This window comes from Thunnus thynnus, chromosome 23, assembly GCF_963924715.1.
Source record: "Thunnus thynnus chromosome 23, fThuThy2.1, whole genome shotgun sequence".
Lineage (NCBI taxonomy): Eukaryota > Metazoa > Chordata > Actinopteri > Scombriformes > Scombridae > Thunnus > Thunnus thynnus.
Window position 1 is genome coordinate 2,706,248 of NC_089539.1, and position 25,968 is coordinate 2,732,215.

Below are 25,968 nucleotides of genomic sequence, written 5' to 3' on the forward strand. Positions count from 1 at the left end.
AGATAGTACAAGTTAAAGATCCCCTAAAGACAAACAAAAATACTCTACTAAATAATAAGTGTGTCCTTGAGCAAGGCACTATACCCCAATTGTTCCTGATGGGCCGACCAGTGCCTTACCATTGCAGCTCCACCACCATTGGGTTGCTGAGTGTGTGAATGAATGAATGAGAGGAAAAATGTCAAGCGCTTTGCCCGCTAAGGTAGAAAAGCACTATGTATAAATGTACGCAAGTTGCGTACTTGACCATGATTGGCTCCAAGCTAGTTGTGATGTCACAAAATTCTTAGGTGACACTTCTGCACATACATCATTCTGCACAGAGAAGCTCAAACATCACAGTGAAGGAACAATAAGCAAAACATATTTAGGAGTGGAGGGGAATTCAGTTTAACCATGATAGTAACCACACTGTAGTTTCCATGCACATATATTGTTAAAAGCATGTTGAGAATTTATGAACATTGGCATGAAACAATCTGGGGTTTTGCAGGATTGTCTAATATCCTCTTTCTTGTCTGGTGAAAGGTTTGACCAACTCATCCTGTCTCTTGCTCATACTGGAGACTGTCCTCCCAAGAAAAACAACACAGATGGTCGCATGTCAAAGACTTGTAGTTAGTAATGAGTGATCGATGCCATCTAGTGGCTGTAATAATGACCTGGCGAAATGGTGCAGTTCAGATGGCGTATATATAAGTTGACAAATTTCCTCATCCGGAGCTGGCGATTTGGTGGCGATGTGCCAACAGTGGACTCTGCCACCGGAGACCACTGTTCATTTCCTGTTTCAAACCACAAGTGTCACATTTCCAACCATGAGTCAGGACAGATTTTTAAAAACCGTAACTATCCCTAAACCTGTGGCTATTATTATTGCTATGATGACGAAGGTGGCCTAACTTTAGAAAAGGAATAACTTTAACCCACACCACATGTTTCTCTAACCTTAACAAAGTGATCATTGTAACCCAAACCATGATCTTTCCCTGAACCTAACCAGACCTTAACCACAGCACCGTCACATCATAAGACCTCATTATTTTTGAACAGTGATTGGTTTTGGAAAGCAGACAGATGATGTCATCCTTCCTCCTATGTGTCATGCTGGAGTGCACATGGTGACTCACATAATCTTTTCTGTCTCAGCGGAGCTGCATCAAGCCGTGCAGGGGAGCAGCCAAGATGTGTCTGAAGTTTAAATTGGATAAGGCAAATATCATATAGAGTCCAGTTGCTGGATGTGTAGCTGTGATTTGTCTCACTGCTCATCTGAAACTGAGTGTAATGATGCTCCTGGTTTGAAATGCTGCTTTAAGTTGGAGCTGAAAGCAATTGTGCTGGTTTATTCACAACTTGTCATTTTTTTTATGATGTGCTGCTCCTTCTGTGCTGTGTTATAGGAGGCAGATGTGTTTCTTTTCTCTTGACTTTTTCTTTCTTTCTTTCTAGTCTAGTGACAGTATCACAAGATGTGACTGGTGCTGTCCTTTATTGTTCTGAGTGTGCGCATTTCTCCTTACATGACAAATAAGACAGAGAAAATAGTCTGGAGTGATCATTTCTAGCTTTTATATGTACAAACATACATGCACATATCTTTCTGTGTGTGTGTGTGTGTGTGTGTGCGTGTGCGTGTGTGTGTTTGCCCTCGGCGGCTGGCCTTTGCAGTCCTCTGGCCTGGCTCTCCTCCAGCTGCAGGGGACTGGAGTAGCAGAGTAATCCCAGTTGTGGTACTGCACGGCTGGCTAGATTAGACCCAGGAGGAGCCCCCTCTACCCTTCCCTCCCTCACTCACTCCCTCCAGCTCCCACACATCTGGTGTCCCCAGATGTGAGTGTGAAAACAGTGTATGCATGCAGCCTGCGTCTGCTGCCAACACATGCTGACCCCCCCAGAGAGCACAGAGTTTATTTAAAGATGCTCGCTGAAGGTGTCAGAGCCGGGGGGTAAAAAATCAGTCTGCTCACTTTTTATTTAGGCTGATATGAATATTTATGATATAATGTTTAGTGTGTGTCATGGTAGAGAATATCAAACTGATGTGAGTTTTATTTTTAGTCAGATGGGGTATTTTAAGGGGGAAGTCATAAAATCCTGTTTCACTTAAAATGCAATTTGCATGGATGGTGATTGACGCAAGTATTTAAAGGGCTGGTTCAAGCAAATTCTAAAATAAAACACTTGCAGACACATGCAGATGGTATCAGCTGTGTTCTGCTAAAGTTTTGAGATATTATCTATAAGATTTCTGTTAATGCAACAGAGGCGAATTTCCTTTTTTCACCCAAATTACAAATTTCATTTTGTGGTTCTCACAGCATTCAACAGATACATTTCAAAAATCAACAGCATCAAGCCTTTCATGCAACAACACCCAAGTTACTCTGTAGAGGCTGCACTGTGGTTTTGCTGCTGTCATTTTTGTGTGTGTGTGATTTTAAGACACTGTGAGCACCACTAATGAATTTAGTAATTTGGTTGAATCAACCCTCTAGTGGCTTTGTTTGGAGTTTTCATTGCTGAGTGTGACTTTCCTCACTGGGCAGGAAACTTTATAGATGATTTTTTATTTTTTAATATCTATATCAAACTTTTTAACATTGATTGAAATGAACAAACACACTGTCTGGCTTCTGCTGGTATATTTATTTATTCATGACATTTCAGTCCACTTAACTTTCATCAGGTGTACTGTCTGGACATCACAACAGTTCCTTATGCCAGGTAAATGATCCAATCAGACGACCACATGAGATACTTTACCTACAGAAGCATCTATGTTCATAAGGAACTGTCATGATGCTTGTTCATATACCTGAAGAAAGTCAATGTCATAAGTAAATAAATATACCAGCAGTAAGGGAGAATTTTTATTTAATTTTATTCAAATTGGGTTTTTCTCTGGCATACCTGTCATATATTAAGATTTGCAAAATTTTCATTTTCTGTGATAACATTCAGTTCATTTGTGGCTGTATCAAGAGAACTGGATGCCGACTTTCAGTGTAATTTGAGAACATTTTTCAGACTTCTTCTGGCTCGTGTATTCTTGCATCCATAGAGCATTAGACTCCTTTTCTGGCTGAGCCAACTGACTTCCTGATCACTCCCCACACACACACACACACTTTACTCATACAGCTCTCTGAGACTTTTCCATTTTTACTGGATCAAACTCTGATAATATAAAGTGATGTTTCAGGAGCTTTGTGAGATTGAAAATTGTATTTATTGTTTTACAGCTGTTCCTTGTGTCTCTCCAGGAGGGTGTGTGTGCCTCCTATTGGTTAATCTGAACAAGCTGCTGCAGAAACATGTCAATGTGAAATGTGTTAAGCCATCCAACAGTGAAATTAAGTCATTTTCCTGTGACGGCCATCATTTTTATACTTAATTGTGGGAATAATTACATCAGTAGGAGTGTGTAAAATAAGAGATTTTTTTACCATTTCAGTCCAGGAAGTTTTGTCGGTTGCACTGCTGCTTTGTGTGTGTGAGTGTTTGCAATTTTGTTGATTTTCTCCCTTTTTCAATGTCAGAGAACAGCAGGTTGTTCTTGGAAGTTTCTCAGTACTGGTTCTGTCTCATTAATGACAATGAAGGTTGTGAAAATGATTTAAGAATTGGTGTGTATGTGTGTGTGTGTGTGTGTGTGTGTGTGTGTGTGTGTGTGTTTCTGTCTGTCTGTCACAAACAATACTACTAACTTCTTTATCAATGCCATGGTGCTATCAGGGTCAATAACAGAACTCTCTTGTTCGGTGAGAAGGAGGAGAAAGAGTCAGCAGTTTTTTGTGATGATGCAGAGAGAAACAGCAGAGGAGGACAGAAGGGAGAAAAGAGAGAAACAGTGAAGGAAAGACTGAAGTATAAAGGTGTAGAAAGAAAGACAAAAAGAGGAGAGGAAAAGATAGAAGTAAAGTAAAAGTGAGAGGAAGTGATGCTGCAAAATAGAGAAAGGAAGAGACGATAGAAAGGAAATGAGAGCAGAAGGAGAAAGTGGGAAAGAGACATTGAAATAATAAGAGACAGGAGAGAGAGAGAGTGAAGGAGGGAGCATAAACAACAAGGGGAAGATGTTCTGAGATAGAAAGAGGAGAAAAAAAGAGTCATCATTGAAGTGATAGAGGTATAGCATAGAGAGTCTGGAGTGTACAGCTGGAATAATTACGCAAACTACAACTCAAGGTCCACTTACTAGCTTTTTCCTGGAGCTCTCAATCACATCTCATGGTCTTCAGCAGCAGTTCACATGGTGATAGCTCAGTTGTCATCATGTGAACTAAGTATGGTAACTCAGTCACATGATAACAGGTGGTGATGATGTGATAATAACTGTTATGTGATTAAAAGTTGATCTTGAGTGAAGATTTTTCATCAAATGAACTTTAACCATCAATTCATTTTTTATTTTTTATTTTACATCATAATTTATTGTATTATACTTAGAATTTATTAATATTTATTAATGTCTCATTTAAATTCAAATTTAATTAATTTATATGATGTTTTTCATCTATTAATGAAATAGATTATAATTAAAGAGTTTTTCCACTGGCACATTCCAGACTCCATATTAGGAAGAAAGAGACGAATAGAGAAGGAAACAAGCTGAGAGAGGCGTAGAGAGATGATGAAAGAATGCAAGAAAGAGCATGATGACGGAAGAAAGACAAAAGACAGAAGGAAAAAATAAAAAAGGGATACAGGAAGTGCCAGGGAGAGAGAGAGAGAGCGAGAGAGAGAGAGGTTCTCTATTCTCTGCTGCTGTAGTTGCTCTCTCACTCTCCTGTCTGCTGAGGACTGGACTGGATGCAGTTTTTTTTGGAAGAAGGATTTTCATTTTTGTGTATCATACACCTTTACTTTCTTCACCTCTGAAAGGACTGGCATGTCATCTGTAACTACTTGAATTTTCAGCCTTTTCAGACCAAACAGGACATTATGCTGAAGTTTAGCGTCAGGTGTGTGTGTATGAGTGTGTTTGGAGCTGCTGCTTGTTTAATGTGTTTCTACAAGACACAGATTTACATTTGATTGGGTGAAGGTTTGGTGATGCAGAGGTGCTACTTTAACGACTGACAGTCAAGTCTTGTGTTTTATTTTGAAATGAATTGTGTCGTCTTGTCTTGAACTTTATGTTTCAAGTGTTTTATCAGTGATTTAAAAACTCTAATTCTCCTTTTTTTTTTGTTTTTTCTCTCCTTTCTGTCTGTCTCTCACTCTATCTTTCCCTCCAGTCACAATGAGCGAAAGGTGACCTGTAAGCACCCGGTGTCAGGCGTCCCCTCCCAAGACAACTGCATCTTTGTCGTAAATGAACAGTAAGTCTCTCTGCACTGTGACACACCCGCACAGCGCTGTATGGTTCACAGAGATTTCTGCACTGATTTGAAAAGGTCAGACCTTCTAAAGACCTATATATATATATATATAGATCCATTCATCACATGTTGCAGCTGTACCGGGCAGCTGTGACAGCGTGTGAATGTACTCTACAAGACTCAATCTGGAGGAACAGAAGACAATACAGCTTCATTTAGCATAAGAGTGTTTAACAGTGCTGGTGTACAGTAATGACTCACTGCATCATCTGTAGGCTATGTTAAAGCTCTGACTGTTCCATGACTGTTCCTTCTACATGTGATAAGCAGAGACAGTGCGTCGGGTCTCCATGCAGCTGCGAGGCCTCTAACAGAGCAAAATAATCACAGTAGAGTCTGTTCTTAATCCCGCCTCTGAGCCCGTCCTCTCTGTCAGCCTGTGTTTTGTCCGAGGTTCCTGGCGGCGGCGCTTGAATGGAAAGCAGAGGATTGTGGTTGTGTTGAACCTCCACTAAACTTCGGATAATCATTTCAGTTTGGCTGATCTACGCTACGGCTGTATACAGGCCAACAGCTCTGAGTCTGTTTCTTTGTCTGTTTGGCATCATCTAGCTCCTCATGCTGAATACAGAAGTGTCTGTCTGACTGACTGACTGATCCAAGCTCAGGACATAATGGAGCAGGGGTGTCCAATTTGCCCACTTGCTTATGGAGAAATTTGCTAAATTAAGATTCATACTGTAGCTGTAACTTTTTTTTAATGCTTTTTCCCATATAGTTGGGTAAGGTTACAGGGCACATGACACAAAAACTCAGACAAGACGCATCAACATCACTGTCCAATATAACACAACAAACAAAAGCAGCTAGCACCCAACCACCGCTTATACCCAAACCCCCTGACTGCAAAGCCAAAAAGGGAAAAAGCAAACAAACACAACAACAAAATAAATCAAATAGACCCAACAACAGCAAAAAACAAGCCAAAAAACAAACAAACTGTAGCTGCAAAGCTTACAGTATCATCTATTTTTACACACATATTTAGATATACAGTACATAGCATATGTCTACTGTTACAGAGAATACAGGATCCTCAGTTCAATCACCCAGAGGGAAAAACAGCACATTAAAGAAACTGTTCCCCCGTCCCCCTCCTCCCCCCTCCAAATGTGTTTACCCAAGAAAGATTAGAGTACTGTAACTTTAACTTCATGTATTTCATATAACATATTGTTAGAAGCAATACGATCTTTTTCAATTCCAGGCAGTGATAAATCTGTAAAGTCTTGGCTAATTGCAAGACAAAGTATTGTTTACAACAGCGCAACACGTCACCCAAAATGATGTTGCCTTTTAAAATAATTCTGAGGTCTCAAGGGATCAGGAGTAGATATGTGGGCCAACCTGGCCTGAAGCCATGTGGATTCTGTTTCACCTAGACCAAATCCACAGATCTCTCAGTAGTCTGATCCAGAATTAAACTCAACTCAGTGTGTTTTTCACATCATTAACATTGGACCCATGAATATCTGGTTGCTGCTGTCACTGATGTCAAAGACATAACACCTGAATTTCACAACTTAACACATTGCATTGTTTTTCACATGTTCAGATTAAGAAGAAAATGAATCAATGGGTAAATGATGCAATGATAAAGTAGAAGTTGTCCAACCAATAAGAACAGGATCAATCAGGCCTTAATTAAAGCTGATAGTAAGTCTTGTCTTGGACAACTGAATTGTAGTTTTTGCTTGTTGTTTATAAAGTATAACTGTGGTGTATTTTTCCTCACCAAGCTAAATTGTGAGATCTGGTAACACAGCAACATCACTATAAGGAAGTCAGACAGCAGTCAGACCATCAGACAGGTTGGATAGGAACCTCCAGTTTAGTCAAACTTATTCTTAGGAGGAAACATAGGCAAACAGTAAAATCATGACCCAAACTATCCATTATAAAGCATCACAGTTTGACCTTTGACCAGCTGACATTTCACTTGCACTCACTTTCAGTTTGACCTTTAAATAAAGTGGGTTAGTTCATCTGGATAAACTGCCGGCTTGTTAGATGGCAAATGTACAAATTGTTCAGCTGTGTGGCACTCTGGCTGTGCTGCTGCTCAGGCACTGCACTGTTCAGCAGACACATTTATGATATAGTTTAGAGTTGTTGTGCCAACATTTTTTGTGTTTTACGAGCATAAATAAATGTTTGCAGTTAATTTAGATCTGGTTTGCAGAAGCTTTCTGGCTGTTCTTGAATATGACAAACATTTGTTGCCTCTAAGTTTCATTTTAAAGGTTAATACAACCGATCTTACAGCACTACTGCTAACCTGTGATTTTGTTCATTTTGTTAGACAATGTCATGTTCATTAAATAATCATTTAATCTGCAGCTCATCAGCTTGGTAGTGACTGCTGGTTGACTTGAAGTATCCATAAGCTGCAGTCAAATTTCTGATTCAATTCAGTATTAGACAACTGAAACAGAAAAATATGCAAATGAGTACAACTACATCCTGAATGCTTCTTCTATAAAACACAGTGTATGTGATCTCTCTAGTTTTACTGTACATGTGTTGAGACAAAGTCAGTAACAAATGAATTGCATCATTAAAAGTTCAGCCAACTGTCAATATATACATTCACAAGTGGATTTCACGCTTAGACCTGGCACATAAAGATAGCAGAGCGGGGGAAAAGAGTTGTGTGTGTGTGAGAAACAGACCCGGATCGTCTCAGGCAGCCACAGCAGAGCGGGAACACAACACAGCCGGATGCTGTGGACATTGGCCCTGATCTAACTGATTGTGTCACTCTCCTCTGTTGCAGCAATGTTGCTGTGTTCCCAGATACCGACTCTTAGTTTGATGAGAATTATTTGAGCATTACTGATATGAACCATGGCCAAAACTACAAAAATAAGACGCTGAATGTCTGTCAGCTGTCATATCTCTGTAAAAGAAATACTTCTGTGTTTCCCTTCTGGGCCCTGTTCTGGATGCAGCTGCAGACATGCTGGACTGTTTGATACTGCTGTCAAGTTGTTTGACTGTGGAGAATTTGGCACTGCTGCAGTCCACTGTCAGACTGCAAATCCTTCTTGGGTCTTCTTGCTTTGAAGAGTCTCAGTCTGAATGTGTGTTTGACTCACTGAGGGGTCTGTCAGTCTGTGAATGCCACCAGTGATTAGACCGTTTCTTTGCATCTCTTTGTCTGCCCATCCATCTTTATCTGTTTTTTTCAATCAACTGCTGTCTGTCTCTTAAATCCATCGTTCTTTCTCTTTGCCTCCTCTGTCTGTATCTGTGAGGCTCTGCATGTTTTTTTTTGTTTGTTTGTTTGTTTGTTTGTTTGTTTTTTACAGCAGACATGTTACAGTCTCACATACTGAAAAATAAAATCTCTATGAATGTTTTGCCTCGCTCGCTCTCTGCTGTCGGAATGACTGACTGCTGGATGCTCCCCACCCATCAACTCTCAAATGGGATCCTTTCTGCTGGACGACGCAAACAGTTTTTTATGAAGAGACTACCCTCTACTCCCCGAGAGACGAAATCGAAAACAACAAAAAGTCAGGATGACGTGGCTGAAATGAAATTTAGGACCGGAGCTTCTGAGGAAGACAAACAAACCGCAGCAATTACACGCTCCACCTCCAAAAGAGTCGTCAGGATGGTATTTCAATCCATCCTCATCTCCAAACTGTGCAGTGGAGATAACGACCACCCCCACCGCACACATGCATGCACGCACGCGCACACACACACTCACACTTACTTCCACACACTGTTTTACCATTAACAAGTTCAGTGGGGCTGCACTTTCTATAGCAGCAGCTCTCTCTCTCTTTTTCTTTCTCACACACTCTCCATTGCTTTCACACACACCCCAGTCATCTCCCATCCCAATTATCTCCTCTGTCACATTGCTCCTGTTAAGAAGTGCTGAGGTGCCTGTGTGTGTATGCGTGTGTGTATATGTGTGAGTTATGTAAATGAGGAGAGCATGGTTTGTATTTTTATACTTGTTGAGTAGAGTGGAGGTGAGAAAGTCATGGGGAATTGAAAGGTGTTTAAGTGCGGCGGTGCTGCTAATGAGAGTTTCACCTTGCGCCGCCCTGACTGGCATGAAAATGACAAGTGAAAGCACAATATCTTTGCTTTAAAGTTCGGGCTAAGTAACTTGAGGGCATGATGGATGGACATAGACTTACAAACACACAAAGTTTGGTGTGGCTTGGTGTGGTGGCTGCAATGTTTACTACAGCCCGCAAAACAAAAGTAATGATAGAATTGATCAGCAAACTCAGGATTTTGCTAGAGCCTTACCTTGATGTAGGGCCGATGTCACTATTCTTATGTACCAGAAGAGTCTGTACCAAAGGTTGTGTAGGTAACATCATGTTGCATGACTATTGCAGACATGAATGTTTTGAGGGATTTTGGATTTGAGCATTAATTTCACTGAAAGTTGCTCACCAGTTGCATATGCCAAAGCATATGCACATTAAAAGAGTACTCCACTGATTGAGCTTTACATTCCTATTGTCAAAAGCCATTGTAACATTGTCAGACTCACAATGGAAAGTTGTTGTTTTTTTTTTTAAAAAGATCAAAATCGATACAGCACAACTAGAGATAGTCTTTTTTATTCCCCACATTCTTCTTCCTTGTCAAAACCTGGCAACTACATTACCTACAATACTCGACTACTGACAGCTTGGTCGGATATTCAGGTGTGTTATGCTAGTAGTGACTAATGTAGCCTGGCGCTGCTAGCCTCCAGCAGACACAAGGAGCTACAAAGGTCTGGTAACCTCACTTCCTCCTGACTCCACATCCCCACATTCTTTTACTTTTCAAACTTGTAGTCTTCAGCCCCAACCTACACTGACTCAAGTATCATCAGTTGAGGCAGTTTATCAAATTTTTGCTCTCTTGATTGACAATGGCTGAACTTTTTCAATTTGCCTCCAGAGCTTACTGTGCTATAATTGCAATAACAAAAACAAAATAAAAAGATACAGGAGCTTATTTTACTGGTACTGGTACTCTCCACAGTCCAGTATACAATTAACAGCAAAAATACATGAATTGCAACTGTAATCCATAATCTGAAGCTTGACACAATCAGATGTAATCAGTACAGACCAACTAATCAGCCATGTCGGTTGAAATCTAAAGACACAATAAGGACACTGGTGCTTCTGGTGCTACACTTACAGTGGCACCCATTCATCTGACCTGGACCACAGACAAAGAAACTCAATGGCATTTATTACTTGAATAAGGTGGTCTGCCTTCTGGAATACAGCTACTTGTGCACTGTATTCAGCAATATTCAGTAATCCCCTCTAGCTTCCTTCAAGCAGAAGAAAGCTTCAGAGCTTCCTGAAACTCAATGGACCAGAACTACCTTGGCACTGACAGTGCTGTAAATACTGTATAGACTGTTAATGTTTAGCTGTCAATGTCACCAACAGATGGACTGTTGTATTTTTACTTTCTTTAACTGTCATCAGTGTAGTAGTCATGAGGAGTATTACTCAGCCTGTATAAACAGTTGTATAATGTCTTCTGTGGTTGTTGTGCTGAGATTTGTCAAGTCTGAGAAAATACTGTTTTATCAGAAAGCCTGTGTTATAAACTGGAGTCATGAAGATAAAAAGACATGAGTATTTACCAGGATGAAAAAATGCACACTACTGATTCAAGTTCTGGATATCTTCTGGGTTTTTAATTTGTGCAATGTAAATTGTTGGAGCATGGACAACCTCTCATACACTTTATTTGTTTTTGTGTTAAACAAACGCAGTATAACGTTTTTCTGCTGTTTTTTTTCATTATTTTCACCTCTAAATTTTACGTAAATTCTTATGTAAGGATGCTGTTCGTAGACTATAGCTAAGCATTCAACACCGTCCCCTCCAGACTTGACACCAAGCTCAAGGACCTAGGACTCAACCCCAGCCTGTGCAGCTGGAACCTGGATTTCCTTTCAGGTCGATGCCAGGGAGTGAGGATGGGCTCCAGCACCTCTGCTCCTCTGACCCTCAAGACAGGAGCCCCCAAGAGCTGTATCCTGAGCCTCTTCTACTCCCTGTACACCCACGACTGCGTGACCACTCACAGCTCCAACTTGGTAATGAAGTTCGCCAATGACACAACAGTGATAGACCTGATTACCGACAACAACGAGACGGCCTACAGGAAAGAGGTCAACAACCTGACACAGTGGTGCCTGGAGAACAACCTCTTTCTCAACTTTAATAAGACCAAGGGAAGCTGATCTTTGACTATAGGATGAGAGGAGAGAGGGTCTGCTGTAGAGAGAATCATTAGCTTTAAGCTCCTCAGCGTTCACATCACCGAGGGCCTCATCTGGGACAAGCACACCAGCCATGTGGTGAAAAAGGCACAGCAATGCCTCTTTCACCTCAAGCGGCTAAAAAAGTTTGGCATGGGGCCCAAGATCCTACCGGCCTTCTGCAGAGGCACAACTGAGAGCATCCTGACGAGATGCATCACTGCCTGGTATGGGAACTGCACTGCCCTCAACCACGAAGCGCTGCAGAATGTTGTGCGGACAGCCCAGAGCATTGGTGGATATGAGCTTCCTTTCATCCAGAACATTCACCTTACAATGGACAATGTGTCCGTAAAGCCCACAGGATTATCAAAGACCCCAACCAGCCCAACCATGGACTGTTTCAGCTGCTGCCATCTGGCAAGTGGTACTGCAGCCTGAAGGCCTGGACCAGCAGGCTCCAGGACAGTTTTTTCCACCATGCAACCAGGCCCATGAATAATGGACACTAACGGCCTGTTGCCTGTCTGTCTGTGACACACACACACAGACGTAGCTGTGGGTACACAAAAATACACATACCAAAATGTTTTTCTTTTTCAGCAAACAGGATCATATGATCATACCTCTTCTTCTAATACTGAGGGTTGGGAGGGCAATTGAAGAAGTGGCTTCAGATAGCAGTAACAAAATGAGTTAGCTTAGCAGTATCTAAGTGATGCGGGGGTTGAGGCTATGACCTGGCTCCATATCTGCTTTGAGATAGATATGGTTCTGTTCTACCATCATAAACAAAACACGCCTGCCTTTTTTACTAGTCCTGATGATCCTCATAGCTTTTAACATTGTTCATTACTTCATCGTCAGTAGTAACAGAATCGATAAAGTAGTTAAATCAAGCACGTAGTTACGGGTCTGAAAAGTGAAGCCGATGCAGAAGACTTAAACTTGCATTCTCTCTAATGGCCATCAGGGGGCGGCTCCACTGGCTCCAAAAAGAAGTCAGATCATATGGAAGTCTATGAGAAAATGACCCTACTTCTCACCTGATTTATTACCTCAGTAAACAGTTTTCTAATGAGTTTATGGTCTCAATCGCTAGTTTCAAGTCTTCCTCAATACAACATGATGTTCATTTTGTAAATTATGGTCCCATTTAATTTAAATTTGACAATAAAGCAGGGTATGCTTTAGGGTGTGGCTATGTTGTGATTGACAAGTTGTTACTACAGTGACAACATTGGTAAGGTAACGTAACCATGACGTAACCCCAGATTCACAGAGTATAAGCGTAGCCATTGCCATCGCTATTTCAATGTGTTTTCAGTTCATGAAAGTTAATTGCAACATTCAGGTTGTCTAAAAAATCTTGTCCAGTGTTTGGATGTACTAAAAGACCCTCTAAGGATTTGGATGTTCAGTTTTTTTCCAGTTAGTACATTTTGTTCTGATGGTTTTAAGCCTGTTTTTTGCTAGTGAAAATTAGCATTATCACAGTTAACCATAGACTGTAAATGCACCATGCTAACTAAGTTAGCAGCTAGCATTAGGGTCAGCTCCACACTCTTGTCCAAATACGACCACTTCTCATCATTTCTGGCCCCAAAAATCCAAGATGGCAATGGTCAAAATGGCAAACTCAAGGCTTCAAAACAGGAGTCCACAAACCAATGGGTGACGTCACAGTGGCTACGTCCATTTTTTTTTTTTTTTTTTTTTTTTTTTTTACAGTCTATGAGTTAAATATGCTACTGTGTGATATCCAAGGCCACTTCTTCAGGTTGTCATCCCATCACTCGGTAGTAGTAAGCAGAGATATGATCACATGATCCTGTTTAAGGTGTGACAGGTTGTTTGAGTCTCACAGATGCAGGTTCAGTAAAAGGAACCGCATCACACTAATTCACGCAAGGTAACACAAGACAGCCACAACTACCATTAGCTTTCTATTTAATGTCTGCTTCTAATCTACAAACATGTCACATGTCTGCACCCTTTCTTGCTGTTACTGTACCAAACACACATAGTGCACTGCTAACATCAGTTTGCAGACTAATTAGCTAACTAAGCAGCTGTAGTACATTGAACAGCTTAAAATCTAACCTGAAAATGTCTTCATTGGTCATTCTTCAACACAGCCACAAAGTACTGTCTGTCTGTCCTTTGCTTTTAAGCTAGTTATTAGTACAAGTTTGTTTACATTTTCACAATCTGTCAAACAAATAGGTACACAGGCCCGCCCTTTGTAAGAGCATTTCTGATGTATGTCCAAAGACCTTTTTTCTGAGTTTCAATTATTAAAAAAGACAACAATAAATTGAAAAATAAAACATATTAAAAACAAATTGAACTATTATTTTGACCTTATTCTTATTTTTTACAACATAAAAGAGATGACAATTTAGTTTTTCATTTTAGTTGGACTTTAAGGTTTCATGTCTCTTTCTCTTCTTAACCATCCCCTGCTTCCACAACTGCTTATCACATATCACCATTCGATTTGTGCTTCTGCACTGCCTGAGGCTTTTTAATAGGAGTCAGTGCACCACAGCTTTTCAACTATTTAAATGCCACTCACTGAGGAGACGTTTAAATTAAGAGATTCCTAAAACCCATATCCAGAAAGTTGCTTTTTGTCCTTTGGGTGAAGTTTCCCTCCTCTCATCTCTTAAGTTATGTACCGTACGCCTCTGCAGCTCTTGCTTTTATTAATGACTCTCTAGTTTCCTCTTTTTTTTCAACTCACTAATATCTAATTCTGTTCATCTCCCTGATGTTTGCTACTCTCCCCGCTCTAACAAGTTTAGAAGCCAGGGAGTTTTCAATTTTTGGATCTGACCCTTTATTACACTTTGTCTTTTTCTTTCTTCTTGCTTCCTCCATCTGTCTCCTCACTTAATAATTAACTGATTCTGCTCACACATCTTCAATTGTCTGATTGTGCAAACAACAGAGACATAACAAGATGGGAAAACAATAGAGAATGATAAAAGACAGACATGTAAGACTGAAAATCAGATATAAGGGGAGACAAAGAGAATGAAAAGCAGAGAGTTTGATGTTGTGCTAATGGGAGGCACTGAACGATGGTGGTCTGATGAGTTGATCAAAGCAATGTCTGGGAAAGCTGATGGAAAAATAGTGTGGCTTTAAATTAATAATCAAATTGTCTGGAGGGAAGCACTGATAGATTGTTGTTTATAAGAACAAAGAGTTTTGAGTTGACCATGAAATCTTCCTGTTTTCAAATGCACCCGCATGAAGTGAACGATTTTTTATTTGCACCTACGGCTTGTTGTTAGAATTAACTTAATTCACTTCTATTTGTCACTCTTTTTATGTTTATTTACTCTGTTTATGTTTTTCACTTTGTTTATATATATATATATATATATATATATATATATATATATGTATATATATATATATATATATATATATATGGTTTCTGTAGCATGACTGAATTTCATTTTAAAGTCATAATTTGAGTTGTTATTATTTTGTCATTCTTTCTCCCTCCTTTGTTCTGTTTCTAGTGTGAATTGTGGAAAGCTTGTGCACCCTGACAAGCCCCTAGAGGCTCTCACCAGGTAATGATCCCCTATATCACTGGAAGATCTGCTTTGGCTTCAGCTTCTCTATCAGCCTTAATGCTTTCAATACTAATTTGCTATTGTCAGTCGCTAAAAACAGTTGTTGCATGCAGAACATCTTGCTAGCAGTAGGTTTATAGATTTAATGCATAGGAACAGTTCCTCATCTGGGAAAGTTGCCATCTTGACCAGTCAGATGAGAAGATCTCCATCAATATGTTTAATTAGAAGATTATAAAAACATGGCATGGTAGTTTTAGAAAGAGTTACTTCTTGACCATGTAGTCATCTGTCCTGTAGCTTTTTTATAGGTATTGCCAGGTTCGCTTTCTCGCTAGTCACTGGCCCTTATGTTGTCAGCTCAAGAAAGCACACAAACCAATCCAATACAAAGACCAGACTTAGGCTGCAATCAGACAGATAAGCAAGTTCAGCGAGTTCTTCCTGGACTGCAACATCATCCAGCAAGGTGCTGTGGTGGCCAATCAGATACCTGCAATCACACATTCCTGGTAGTTTGTGACGTGAATCTTGTATTTCTACTGCCATTGTTGCAACAAAAGATAGAAGCTTTCTCATAATTTGATAACTTTTGTGCAGTGTTTTAGCATTTAATAACCCTTTTTAAGCCAGAGTGTTTTCAGTTTGACTACCCACTTACATACAGCAGTTTTTCATTGGGAGATACCTGCAAATGTTTCAGAAGTGATTTCACCCCTGTAATCTCTTTCCACTAAGTGCCATTATATTAAATCAACAAATTACATAGATCTATTTTCACTTACTTTATCATTTCAAGCCCTGTCTTATAATCCTACAGTATTCCCTGTAAACCCTCAGAATATTTCTGTTAGGGTTTAGCAACTTTACACTGACCGGAACACCATTTTAAATCCTTTTTCTCTTACTAGCATACCCAATATGTTCAAATATTGCTGTATTAACTCATTGTATTACTCTGTCACTCACTATCACTTGTATTTACACCATAATTTTATCTTCATTTCATTGTTATTTACCTCATAGACAATCTGTACTCAACAGTGCATTTTATAGTATTTTCTCTTATAGTGTATCAGTGTATAGAGTTGTTGGAAGTCGTGGAGCTGGGTTATCAGTTTTTATGCTAAGTTAGGTCAAACCAATAACCAGATACCTTTCTCTGTACTGAACACAGAGACGAAAGTGATCATGATCTTCTCCTTTGTCTCTTAAGATGGCAAACAAGCCAGGCTGTTAGATTAATATCTGAACAATGTAATTGGTAAAACCCACTGTGCTAGCAATTAAAAGTAAGTTTCAGGTAAGTCAGTAATCAGTGTGCTTAAGAGCTAACACCCTAATTCAAAATGTCAGGATGCTTCTTTTGGCTTTGTTTTCATCCCCATTCATCTTTTATTCAATACTTCATTATCTGTTTAGAAATTCTTTTTCTTCTTCTTCTTTTTTCTGCCTCTTGCTAACACTAACTTTGTTTCAGACTCTGCGTGTATTGCCTGATGAGCTGCCATGCAACACTAATGCAGAAATGATATTCTGGATGATTAATGTGTCTGCCATGAGTTGTGTCTCCAGTATACAGCAGGGGAAGTTAAAGTTTCCTCTCTGAATAATTCCTATGTGTGTAATTTAATAGGAACTAACGTTTTTTTGTTGCCATCAGAATCAGATTAAATCCCTTTTTTCCTCCAGCAGTGGCTTGTATTACCTCTGAAATGATGAAATGAAATCAGGTGTCAAGACTGCCACTGCTACTACACACACACTTTTACTCGCTGAATGACAAGGTTTAAAAGTAGAAGTCTAGTATATTCTCCTAGATAAAGCTTTGAACTGTCTTATAGGGAACTGCAACTCATCTGATCCAATCCAGAAACATAAAAGGCGGATTCCATTACTCAGAGATACTGTATAGTTTAATAATTCTCACAGTTAATGCAAATATGATTCAATCAAGAAGTGTACTTTACTACTGGTGTCATTTAGTGTCTGTCTGCTCCAAATATCCTTTTGTCAAGTAAACTTCATGATTCAATCTGATATACAGTTAACTGCAGAGACTAAAGGAAGTGGAAAAGGCTTATGTTAAAGACAGGCTTTAATTTTTATGACATTTTATTACAGTATATTCTACTCAGAAACCTCAGTTCTCATCTGCTTGTTGTTGACATGACATGCAAATTCAGTATAATGTACATTTCCATAGCACTAATTCCATCAGTACAACAACTGAGGTATATCATACTCACTGTGTTGCTACTCTTCATTTATCTTTTGAAACAGAAATAATGTTTTCATTCACTTAAAATTTCCATTTCTCTCTCTTTTTTTTAAATTATCATTGTTAAAGTGCCGACAGTGAAACTTCCTGCATCAATGTTTCACAGATGGCTCATCCATCTCTTTCCTCATAGGCTGTTAATTTGAAACGTTATGTTTTATTAACGTTACATTAAATTAAGAATAAATGAATGAATGAATTACTTTATGAAGATTATTTCTCTTAAATAAATAAACTGAGAGCAGCAAACTGTTCTGACTCAGTTGTTGGACTGATGTAATGAGTGCTGTCAAAATGTACATTATACTGAATTTACCAAGTATAGTACAGGTTGTTTCAACATTTTTTCTTAGCAAGTGGCTTTTATTTGTTGTTCACACATGTTGCCCATGATCTGAATATTTTTATTTGAGATATCACTGCAGATTTTGGGCAGGCCAACCAATTGAATTAAAGTAATTGTGCATAACAGTATCTGAGCCAAAAGAAAAATGATAATAGTACCAAACATTATTGTGATTAGAAGAAAGATGCAGCTTGTATCTTCAGCATAACAATGATAAAAGAAATTAAAGTGACAATACATTACACATGATGAAATGTGCCAGAGAACAGGATTGAGCCTTATGGTGCAACACATGTTTAAACAGGGGTGATGATAGAAGACGCTAACAAGATTCTGGCCATTCTGAAGATTCACTGCCAACTTTTAGTACTTTTGATACAGTCTCATTGGTACTTAAAATGTATAATGAGCTTCGATATGTGGCGCGAAACATCACTTTTGATTGCAGTGCAAATCTCCAGCCATGGATGATGGATTTTCCTTACAAACACAGACCATTAGCCCTGGCTTCTGGATGTGGATCCCAATCTGACAATCACAGAATCGCCTCAGGTGTAGTTATCATTTAGATGTATTCCCTTGATAGACTCATCATTAACATTGTCTGTGTCAAAAGTCATGTTTATTTTAATAGGAGCAATACACTTACCAGTTAGATGTTCACACTAGGAGAAATTCCCTTTGACTGAAACCACAAGTAACATAGTACAGAGTGCAAAAAATGGATGTTTGAAATAGAGCTGAGTCATCTGTAACATCAGACACATTCAGAGCAAATAAACACTTGCGCTCACAGATCAGGGGAAGCTGTACTGCAAACAAATGGATCAGGGGAAAAAACTCCATTTTATTTCATTCAGGTCTCTGATGCTGCTTAGATGGCAGAGTAACAGCCTGCACTGCCAGCACTCACACAAACATGTTTCATCAGCATCACTGAAGTAAGAATAAACAGAGAAACCAAAGGAAAGGGTTATGGGAGAAAGGTTAGTAAAGGCTAAGTTTACTGTGTGACTGAAAGATGAAAAGGCAGACAAGATGAGACAGTGGGAAGGATTGAAAAGGCAGAGAGAGGGAGGAACAGATTGGCTGCGTAATCTGTGGGCGATTTTTGCTGTATGTGTGTATGTGTGTTAGTCACCTTGCTTTATGTAGGGCTCTTGTTACTAGAGGCGAGTGAAGCCCTCCTCTCTCTCTCTCACAGTCAATTGGCCAGCAATTCAGTGTCACTGACAGAGCCATGAAATGGGAGCAATTTCAGAACATCCACCCCTGGCACAATGGTTCTCTGTTTCCTAAAGGCTAAATGCCTTCACTTGCAAACATTGCACACACAGACAATTGAGACTGGTATACATGAATGTTGCCAACTCAGCTGAAAAATATTTCACAATGAATGTATTCTGATTCTGAATCCTTGAGCTCATCGGGTGAAGTCAGTGAGGTTGCCAGGCTGCTGCTGTGAAAAGACTGACTGGTGTTTTTGCGCCCACACTGTGGGTGTCTTAGAGATTTAAACACATAGCAGGGTGGACAGATAACAGAGACACCCTAGAATACAATATAATACCCTGCAGTAAATACCAGCATGGTGTAGCACACAATGCTTGGCTTTTGCTAAGACTTCCAACTCACTGGCCATTTTAAATGGGTTCCTCTTTAATGTAGGTTTTATGTTTGCCATTCAGAATCAACTCCTTGTGTGATTTTCTCTCATATCATTATGTAATTTTCCAGTATTTCTAAATAATAATCTGGATAGATAGTTCTGGTCTCTTTACACCACCATAGTTTACACATTAAAATTGCAATACTTACATTTTTTGGCCATGTGGGTAGAAGAACTCCACAGTATCTATTTTTGCCCTATAAGGTTGTAATGACAAACTCGTTAGCAAACTATTTCCCATTTATACAGTATATCCAGCAGACTCATTTATTTGCAGTCATTTTTCTGTCATAAGTCCACTATTCACTCTCCTTTTAGCTCTATTGGTCTACACCAACTCCTGAGAAAAAAACTTGTGGCTCTTTAACTGCTAGATGTTCCACTTACTTCACCAGCTAATCATTACTGAGGTCTGCTATCTGGAGACTGTCCTCCCAAGAGAAACGCAAGCATAGCTTACTGCAGCTACACCGTAACCCCTGGGTGCCTTTAGCACTTCCATCCTATGACCTGGAATAATCTTCATAACCATGCTGCATCTAGAATTGCTCCATAAGTTATATACAATATATGTAGATATGAACAGGAGAAGTGTAAACTGTTACTTGTTGACTCCCAAATCTGAAGAGAATTAGAGCTATAATTGGAACAACAGACCTGCTGTAGCCTCTAAGGAACACTGTGTAGAAATTAGAATGGTGCTACAAGTCTCTAAACTACTCTAAAAGGCATAATTAACCATAACTTAAATTCACCACTGCGGCTCCCTTATCTAATATTAGTAATTTACCCCCTATTAAGAGCTAAGTATCAAATGTGACAAGCTAACTTGCCTTAAGTGCTTTTGCCAAACTGAGGGATGGATAAGTGCTGTGAGTACCCAGTTCTATACAAAATCTCCTCTTAAAATTCATGACATCAAGGACTCTAAAATCCTGCACTGTAAAGAACTTTGATTGGCCAAAATATGCCATTGATTCTTTTGAACTCTCTGAATAAATATTACTGATTATCAAGTGGTCATTCCATTTTAAAACAGATTCTAATATGTTTTCTGTATTGACATTGACAGTGAGGATTTTATTTGAGTTTAGTCAACATTTAATTTGCAGAGTTGGTGTTTTCCATTTGGTTTCAGGGGACTAAATGTTGCTGAGTGGGCTGGAATATAGAAAAGCAGATTATCAGAGTTGTCAGGGGAGAATATAGAAGAGCTGCTAATGTGCTGCAAAGCATTTAAATGATTGGTATGCCAATGTTTATGTAAGAGCAGTACTTTCGTGAGTAAGTAAGTAAAGTTTATTTGTATAGTACCTTTCACAGACACCAGTCACAAAATGCTTCACATTCAAAATAAATAAGACTATTCCAAAGTCTAAGTGCTGCTGGCTAGAATGCACCTCCCCAAGTCATAAAACATATCTGAGGGACACTTAGAAGACCCTGGTTAGAATACCTAAGAGCTCAGCTTGTGGTGTGGAAGTGTAGAAGGTCCATGATATAATGTGGAGCCTGGCCATGTAGGGCTCTATAAGTTGGTACCAGGATGTTAAAATTAATTCAAAAATTAACAGGAAGCCAGTGCAGAGGTTAAAATAGGTGTAATGTGTGACCACCTGTTGGATCGTGTTAAAAGCCTAGTGGCAGCATTTTAGACAGTTTGTAAATGGTCCAAGGAAGATTTATTAATGCAGGTAAAAAGAGAATTACTCCATAGTATGGTCAAATATAAGGATTTGCGGTGATAAACTGTAGTTTTATTTTCAAAAGATTGAATAGTTGCAGGATAAAGAGTGCAAAAATAAGGGTATGATGGTATTACAAAGGGTTAATAAGGCAGGAAAGACAGGTAGCTTCTATGACAGAGTAGAAAGTGCTGGAGGACAGATAAAGACGTCCATTTTTCACACAGGAGCAGTTACTGCTGCTATCTTACTGGTTATCTGATCTGCAGTGTGGGACAATCACACATGATATACCTGGGAGACACGCCAATGTTTTTATCAGCATCATCAGCCAGTGTGTGTGCAGACACTATAGGTGAGGTATAGATATATTCAGAGGTGTCAGAGGCAGTCTGGGCAGAAAACTTTCCACCAGACGAAATCATACACGTCAGACTTCTGATCAGATCCGATGAACAAACTAGGCCCCGTCTCAACCTGGATACTGTCTTAATTTTAACCTAAGCCCAAAATAATACAGCATTACCAACCCTGGACCCAGTTAAAACCTTTTTCCCCCATAAACTTGTAATTATAAAATATTCTAGAATAAACTCAACTTTTTTTACTTTTTTTTTTTTAGTTTATTTTTGCTATAATGTGGATTACATGTAAAGTTTGTCTTAATGGTGGCATTAGAAAGAAAGCAATTAAGTCTTTAAAATCAATCAATCAAGTGTCAGAAGGACGGATTAACTAAAATGGTCAACAATATAATTGCCTTTAGCAAGCCAAAAGATTGAGTATAATGCCTCAGAAAAATGTCAGATAGTGTACAGTGGGTTCAACAGAGCTTTTTGCTGAGAACAGCTGCCTGCTGCTGCTGAAACTGGAATTTGCAAACCAGAAAAACACAAACAATAATCTAAAAGAGGCTGAAAAGCTCTGTAAAGCTGAGGTGTACTACAGAGTTGGTGATAATTCTCTGCAGGTGTGTCACTATGAGCAACACCTTTAACTAACACAGTCCTCACATAACTTAATCAATTATTAAGTGGGACACTGAGTGGGACAGTGAGCCTGACACTGGCCCAGCACCAAATCTGTCTGGCCAAGTCCAAATGGGTTTCAGTTGAAAGCTGAAGGTCCAACCCACTCAATTGTCCTCTCTATGCCTCCCTAACAAAAGCAAAGCTCTTGGTTAGTGATAAATGTGCACTGTGAAATTGCCTTCTGAAGCAGCAGCAAATGTTTGTTTTGTCTGACCATGTCTTCTGTCTTCAGGGATAACTTTAATTAAAACCGCATGAAGTTATGTCTTTATAAAAATGTAGTTGTGTAACAGGTCAGGACTGTTCAGTATTATCTCAGGGACAGCAGCCTTCACCCTCACAAACCCTACACTACACTCAAAAGAAGTAATGAAGAACTTTAACATTAACAATAATAATGTGGATTGTGCAGAATATAAATCGAATTTCCAACTGCAAGAAACACAATATGTAGGATCAGGATGTGAACGAGGTTTATTGCAAAGTAGGTTGCATAGTATACAAGGAATTTGCTTTGGTCTGATGATGTGTAATAACAATAAACATAGTGCAAGCACAAAAACAGGCATGTACTGCAAAATACAAGAAGTATAAGGATATGTCCAATACAGAATATTTGCAAGATGTGCGTTAATGTAACGAAAATGTCAGACGTGGACATGTGCAATAATGTGCATGTGGTGTCAGTGGGGGTCCCGGGCCTTGTTGATGAGGCCAGCTGCAGTTGGGAAGAAACTGTTCTTGTGCCGTGAAGTTTTGGTCTTGATGGACTGCAGTCTCCTGCTGGAGGGGAGTGGTTCGAAGAATTTGTGTCCAGGATGGGAAGGGTTGGCCCCAATATTTCCTGCCAACATCAGGGCTCTGGAGGCGTGCAGGTCCTGGAGGGATGGCAGGTTGCAGCCAATCATCCTCTCAGCAGAGCAAATGATATGCTGCAGTCCAGCGTTTTCTTTGGCAGTGGCAGCAGCATACCAGATTGCTTTATGGCAAACGTGTTTCCCCAGCTTCACATGCTGCTTCGGGCTGGTGCAGTTGGGAGAGCTTGTGCTGCAGCAGAGCTGGAATGATGATGTTAAAGTCAGAGCTGAAATCCAAAACACAGGATCCTGGCATAGGTTCCTGCAGAGACCAGGTGCTGGAGGATGAAGTCAAGGTCCATGTTACAGCATTGTCCACAAACCTGTTGGCTCTGTAGGTGAAATACAGGGGGTCGAGGAGTGGGTCCGTACAGTGGAGACAGTACAAGGCGCTCAAAAGACTTCATTACCACAGAGGTCAAGGCGACGAGTCTGTAGTCAGTGAGTCCTGTAGTCCTTGGTTTTTTGGTGACGGGGATGATCGTGGAGGTCTTGAAGCAGGCTGGTACATGGCATGTCTCCAGCGAGGTGTTAAAAATGTCTGTGAACATCGGAGACAGCTGGTCAGCACAGTGCTTCAGGGTGGAGGGAGAGACAGAGTCCGGTCCAGCTGCTTTGTGGGGGTTCTGTCTCTTGGAACAGCCTGATGACACTTCCCTGTGAAAAGGTCTAAGACACAATCCATGTATGTTCTCATTTGTGAAAACAATGAGTTTCATTGACATGATTTGCTTCTATTATGTTGACCTTGGGAGCAAAGGTAAAGCTGTCACTGTGCAGTAGTGTTAATCAAACTCAGGGACCTTGAACTTTCTTTTTCTCATATTAGCTATTGTCCTTTTACTCGTCGAGGGGCAAAAAACTTTGAGCTTGAATTTGTCAGACCAAGCTGGCAGGCCATTTAAATTGGTTGGATGTCGAAGCATATATCAGAGGTGACAGCTGGAGAATAATAGCTGTGATTCATGCAGCCAACTCTCTTCCCTCTGTCTCGTGTTCTCACTTTATTTATCTCAGTTTCCCCTGCTCTTGTCTGCGTCGCTTCCCTCTCTGCTTTCATTCATTCAAGCCTCTCTACCCTTCCTCCCGTTCCCATCCTCCTTCTCTTTAATGGCCCTAACAGAGACAGTGTGTCATTAAGAGAATGAAGATAGGGTCTGCTTGATGAGATGGTGGGGGTTGGTTGATTGGCTGACTGGATTCATAGATTGGCGTGGAGACAGATTCTGCCTCAGAGATTAGTGACTCCTCTCTATCATCTTGGTAGCACAATCAGTTACAATACAGCACACACGTATACATACACATCCACCTGAATAAATATACTAATTATTATAACAGAATGAACTAATTTAACCAAGGGCACATTCATACCAACCACCTTTGTAGTTCAGTCACACTCTGCACTGTTTATGCCTTAAATTCAATTCCTTTTGGGCAAGTGACTACATTTCAACTTCTAGGTCCTTATCCATATCCCAGTACATGCTTGAGGTTGGGACCAAGAGAAGCAGAAATTTACACAGGGTTGGAGGTCAGTGTGTTTGCACTGAGTCAAATGTCAGTCTAATGAAGCCCAAAACAGAGATCCAATTCTGAGGTCACCAAACCGACATTCTCCGTCCCTCGGCTCCGCCTTGTGCTTGTGTCCATGAAAAATACAAACAGAATAGGTGACAAGGCACAATCCTAGCGGAGCCCACAGAGAACACACTTAATGTCTTGCTAAGTAGACAACCCATGGGACATGGTTGTAAGCCTTCTTTAGGTGCATGCAGACTGTAGGCCCTTCATTGTTCTTGCAAAAGTAAGAGCAGATCCACTGTTCCATGACCAAGACAGAAATCGCATTGCATACTTGACCTAGGAAATAGTAGTTCATTAAAATAGGATTCATGTTTAGTGATGGATGTTGACATCTGACATTCTACAGTTCCTCATACCTAGAAAGCATAAAATGAATTCAGAGTAAACCATAGTTTGGACTCACGCTCATGGTCACTTATTTTAACATGTGTTGTACAAGTCTGTTGTGCTTAGCTACATGGCTGACCACCTACTGTACTTCACCTACCTGCTGCCCATGTATGTCACTTTGTAGAATTATTTGTCAAAGAAATGTGTAAGTCCATCTAACTTTGGTTTTCTAATCCTTGCTTTTCTTGTTATTGAGCAGTTTGAAGGAACACAATCAAATACAAAAGTGCAGTGCTTTGTTTTTTACCAATGAAAACAAAACTGAAATGGTAACACCTTTAAGCTCTTTAAGTGTTGCATGGTACTGGACAGTCTTTATATACAGGTCAAATGTCTGACTGACTCCCTCTCTCTTTGTCTCTCTATGTCTCTCGCCTTGTGGCAGATCGGCCCCGAAGACTTCATCAGAGCAGGGAAGCAGCAGTGACAAGAAAGAGCGTCCTATGAGCACCATGAGTGAGGCATCAAACTACACAGGTGGCTCCGACTACAGCACCTTCCCTGGCAGCCCCACCACCACCGTCACTACCGCCACCACCACCACCTCCACTTCATCTACACGGGTCAGTCTCCCTCCAATCACCCTTAAACATTAAACATGACTCTGATGAGCAGTTTAATCAATGTTCTAAATCTGGACTTGGATAACTAACTGCTGTGACTGTAGTTATGACCCCAATCTTCAGTCTTCTCTTCAGTCTTCTCAGTCAAGTTAAATTTATGAAACATCATTAGCAGACAGAGGCTAACGAAGGTGGGCGAGGCTGGAGGGTGGTTATATATCTGCATATAAGAGTCGAAGAGGGGCTCTTGTTTTTGTGGCACAGTTATTGGTCCACAACTTTTGTTCAGACTGAAATATCTTAGCAACTACTGGGTGGATTTTCTT

General features: G+C 40.0%; 1 protein-coding gene across 13 annotated transcripts in view; it reads left to right on the top strand.

Annotated features, from left to right (window-relative positions):
• The window catches only part of LOC137176048 (pleckstrin homology domain-containing family A member 5-like), a 239,317-nt gene that overhangs the window by 144,902 nt on the left and 68,447 nt on the right, over window positions 1–25,968 (top strand). For 9 of the 13 annotated variants that reach the window (XM_067582081.1, XM_067582086.1, XM_067582089.1 and 6 more), the window contains 3 exons: window positions 5,244–5,327; window positions 15,177–15,230; window positions 25,465–25,642. In XM_067582081.1, the coding sequence (XP_067438182.1) occupies window positions 5,244–5,327; window positions 15,177–15,230; window positions 25,465–25,642 (316 nt within the window). Of the gene's footprint in view, window positions 1–5,243; window positions 5,328–15,176; window positions 15,231–16,713; window positions 16,928–25,464; window positions 25,643–25,968 lie in introns of those variants that run through there. The other 4 variants (XR_010925786.1, XM_067582092.1, XR_010925787.1 and 1 more) reach the window with 4 other exon arrangements.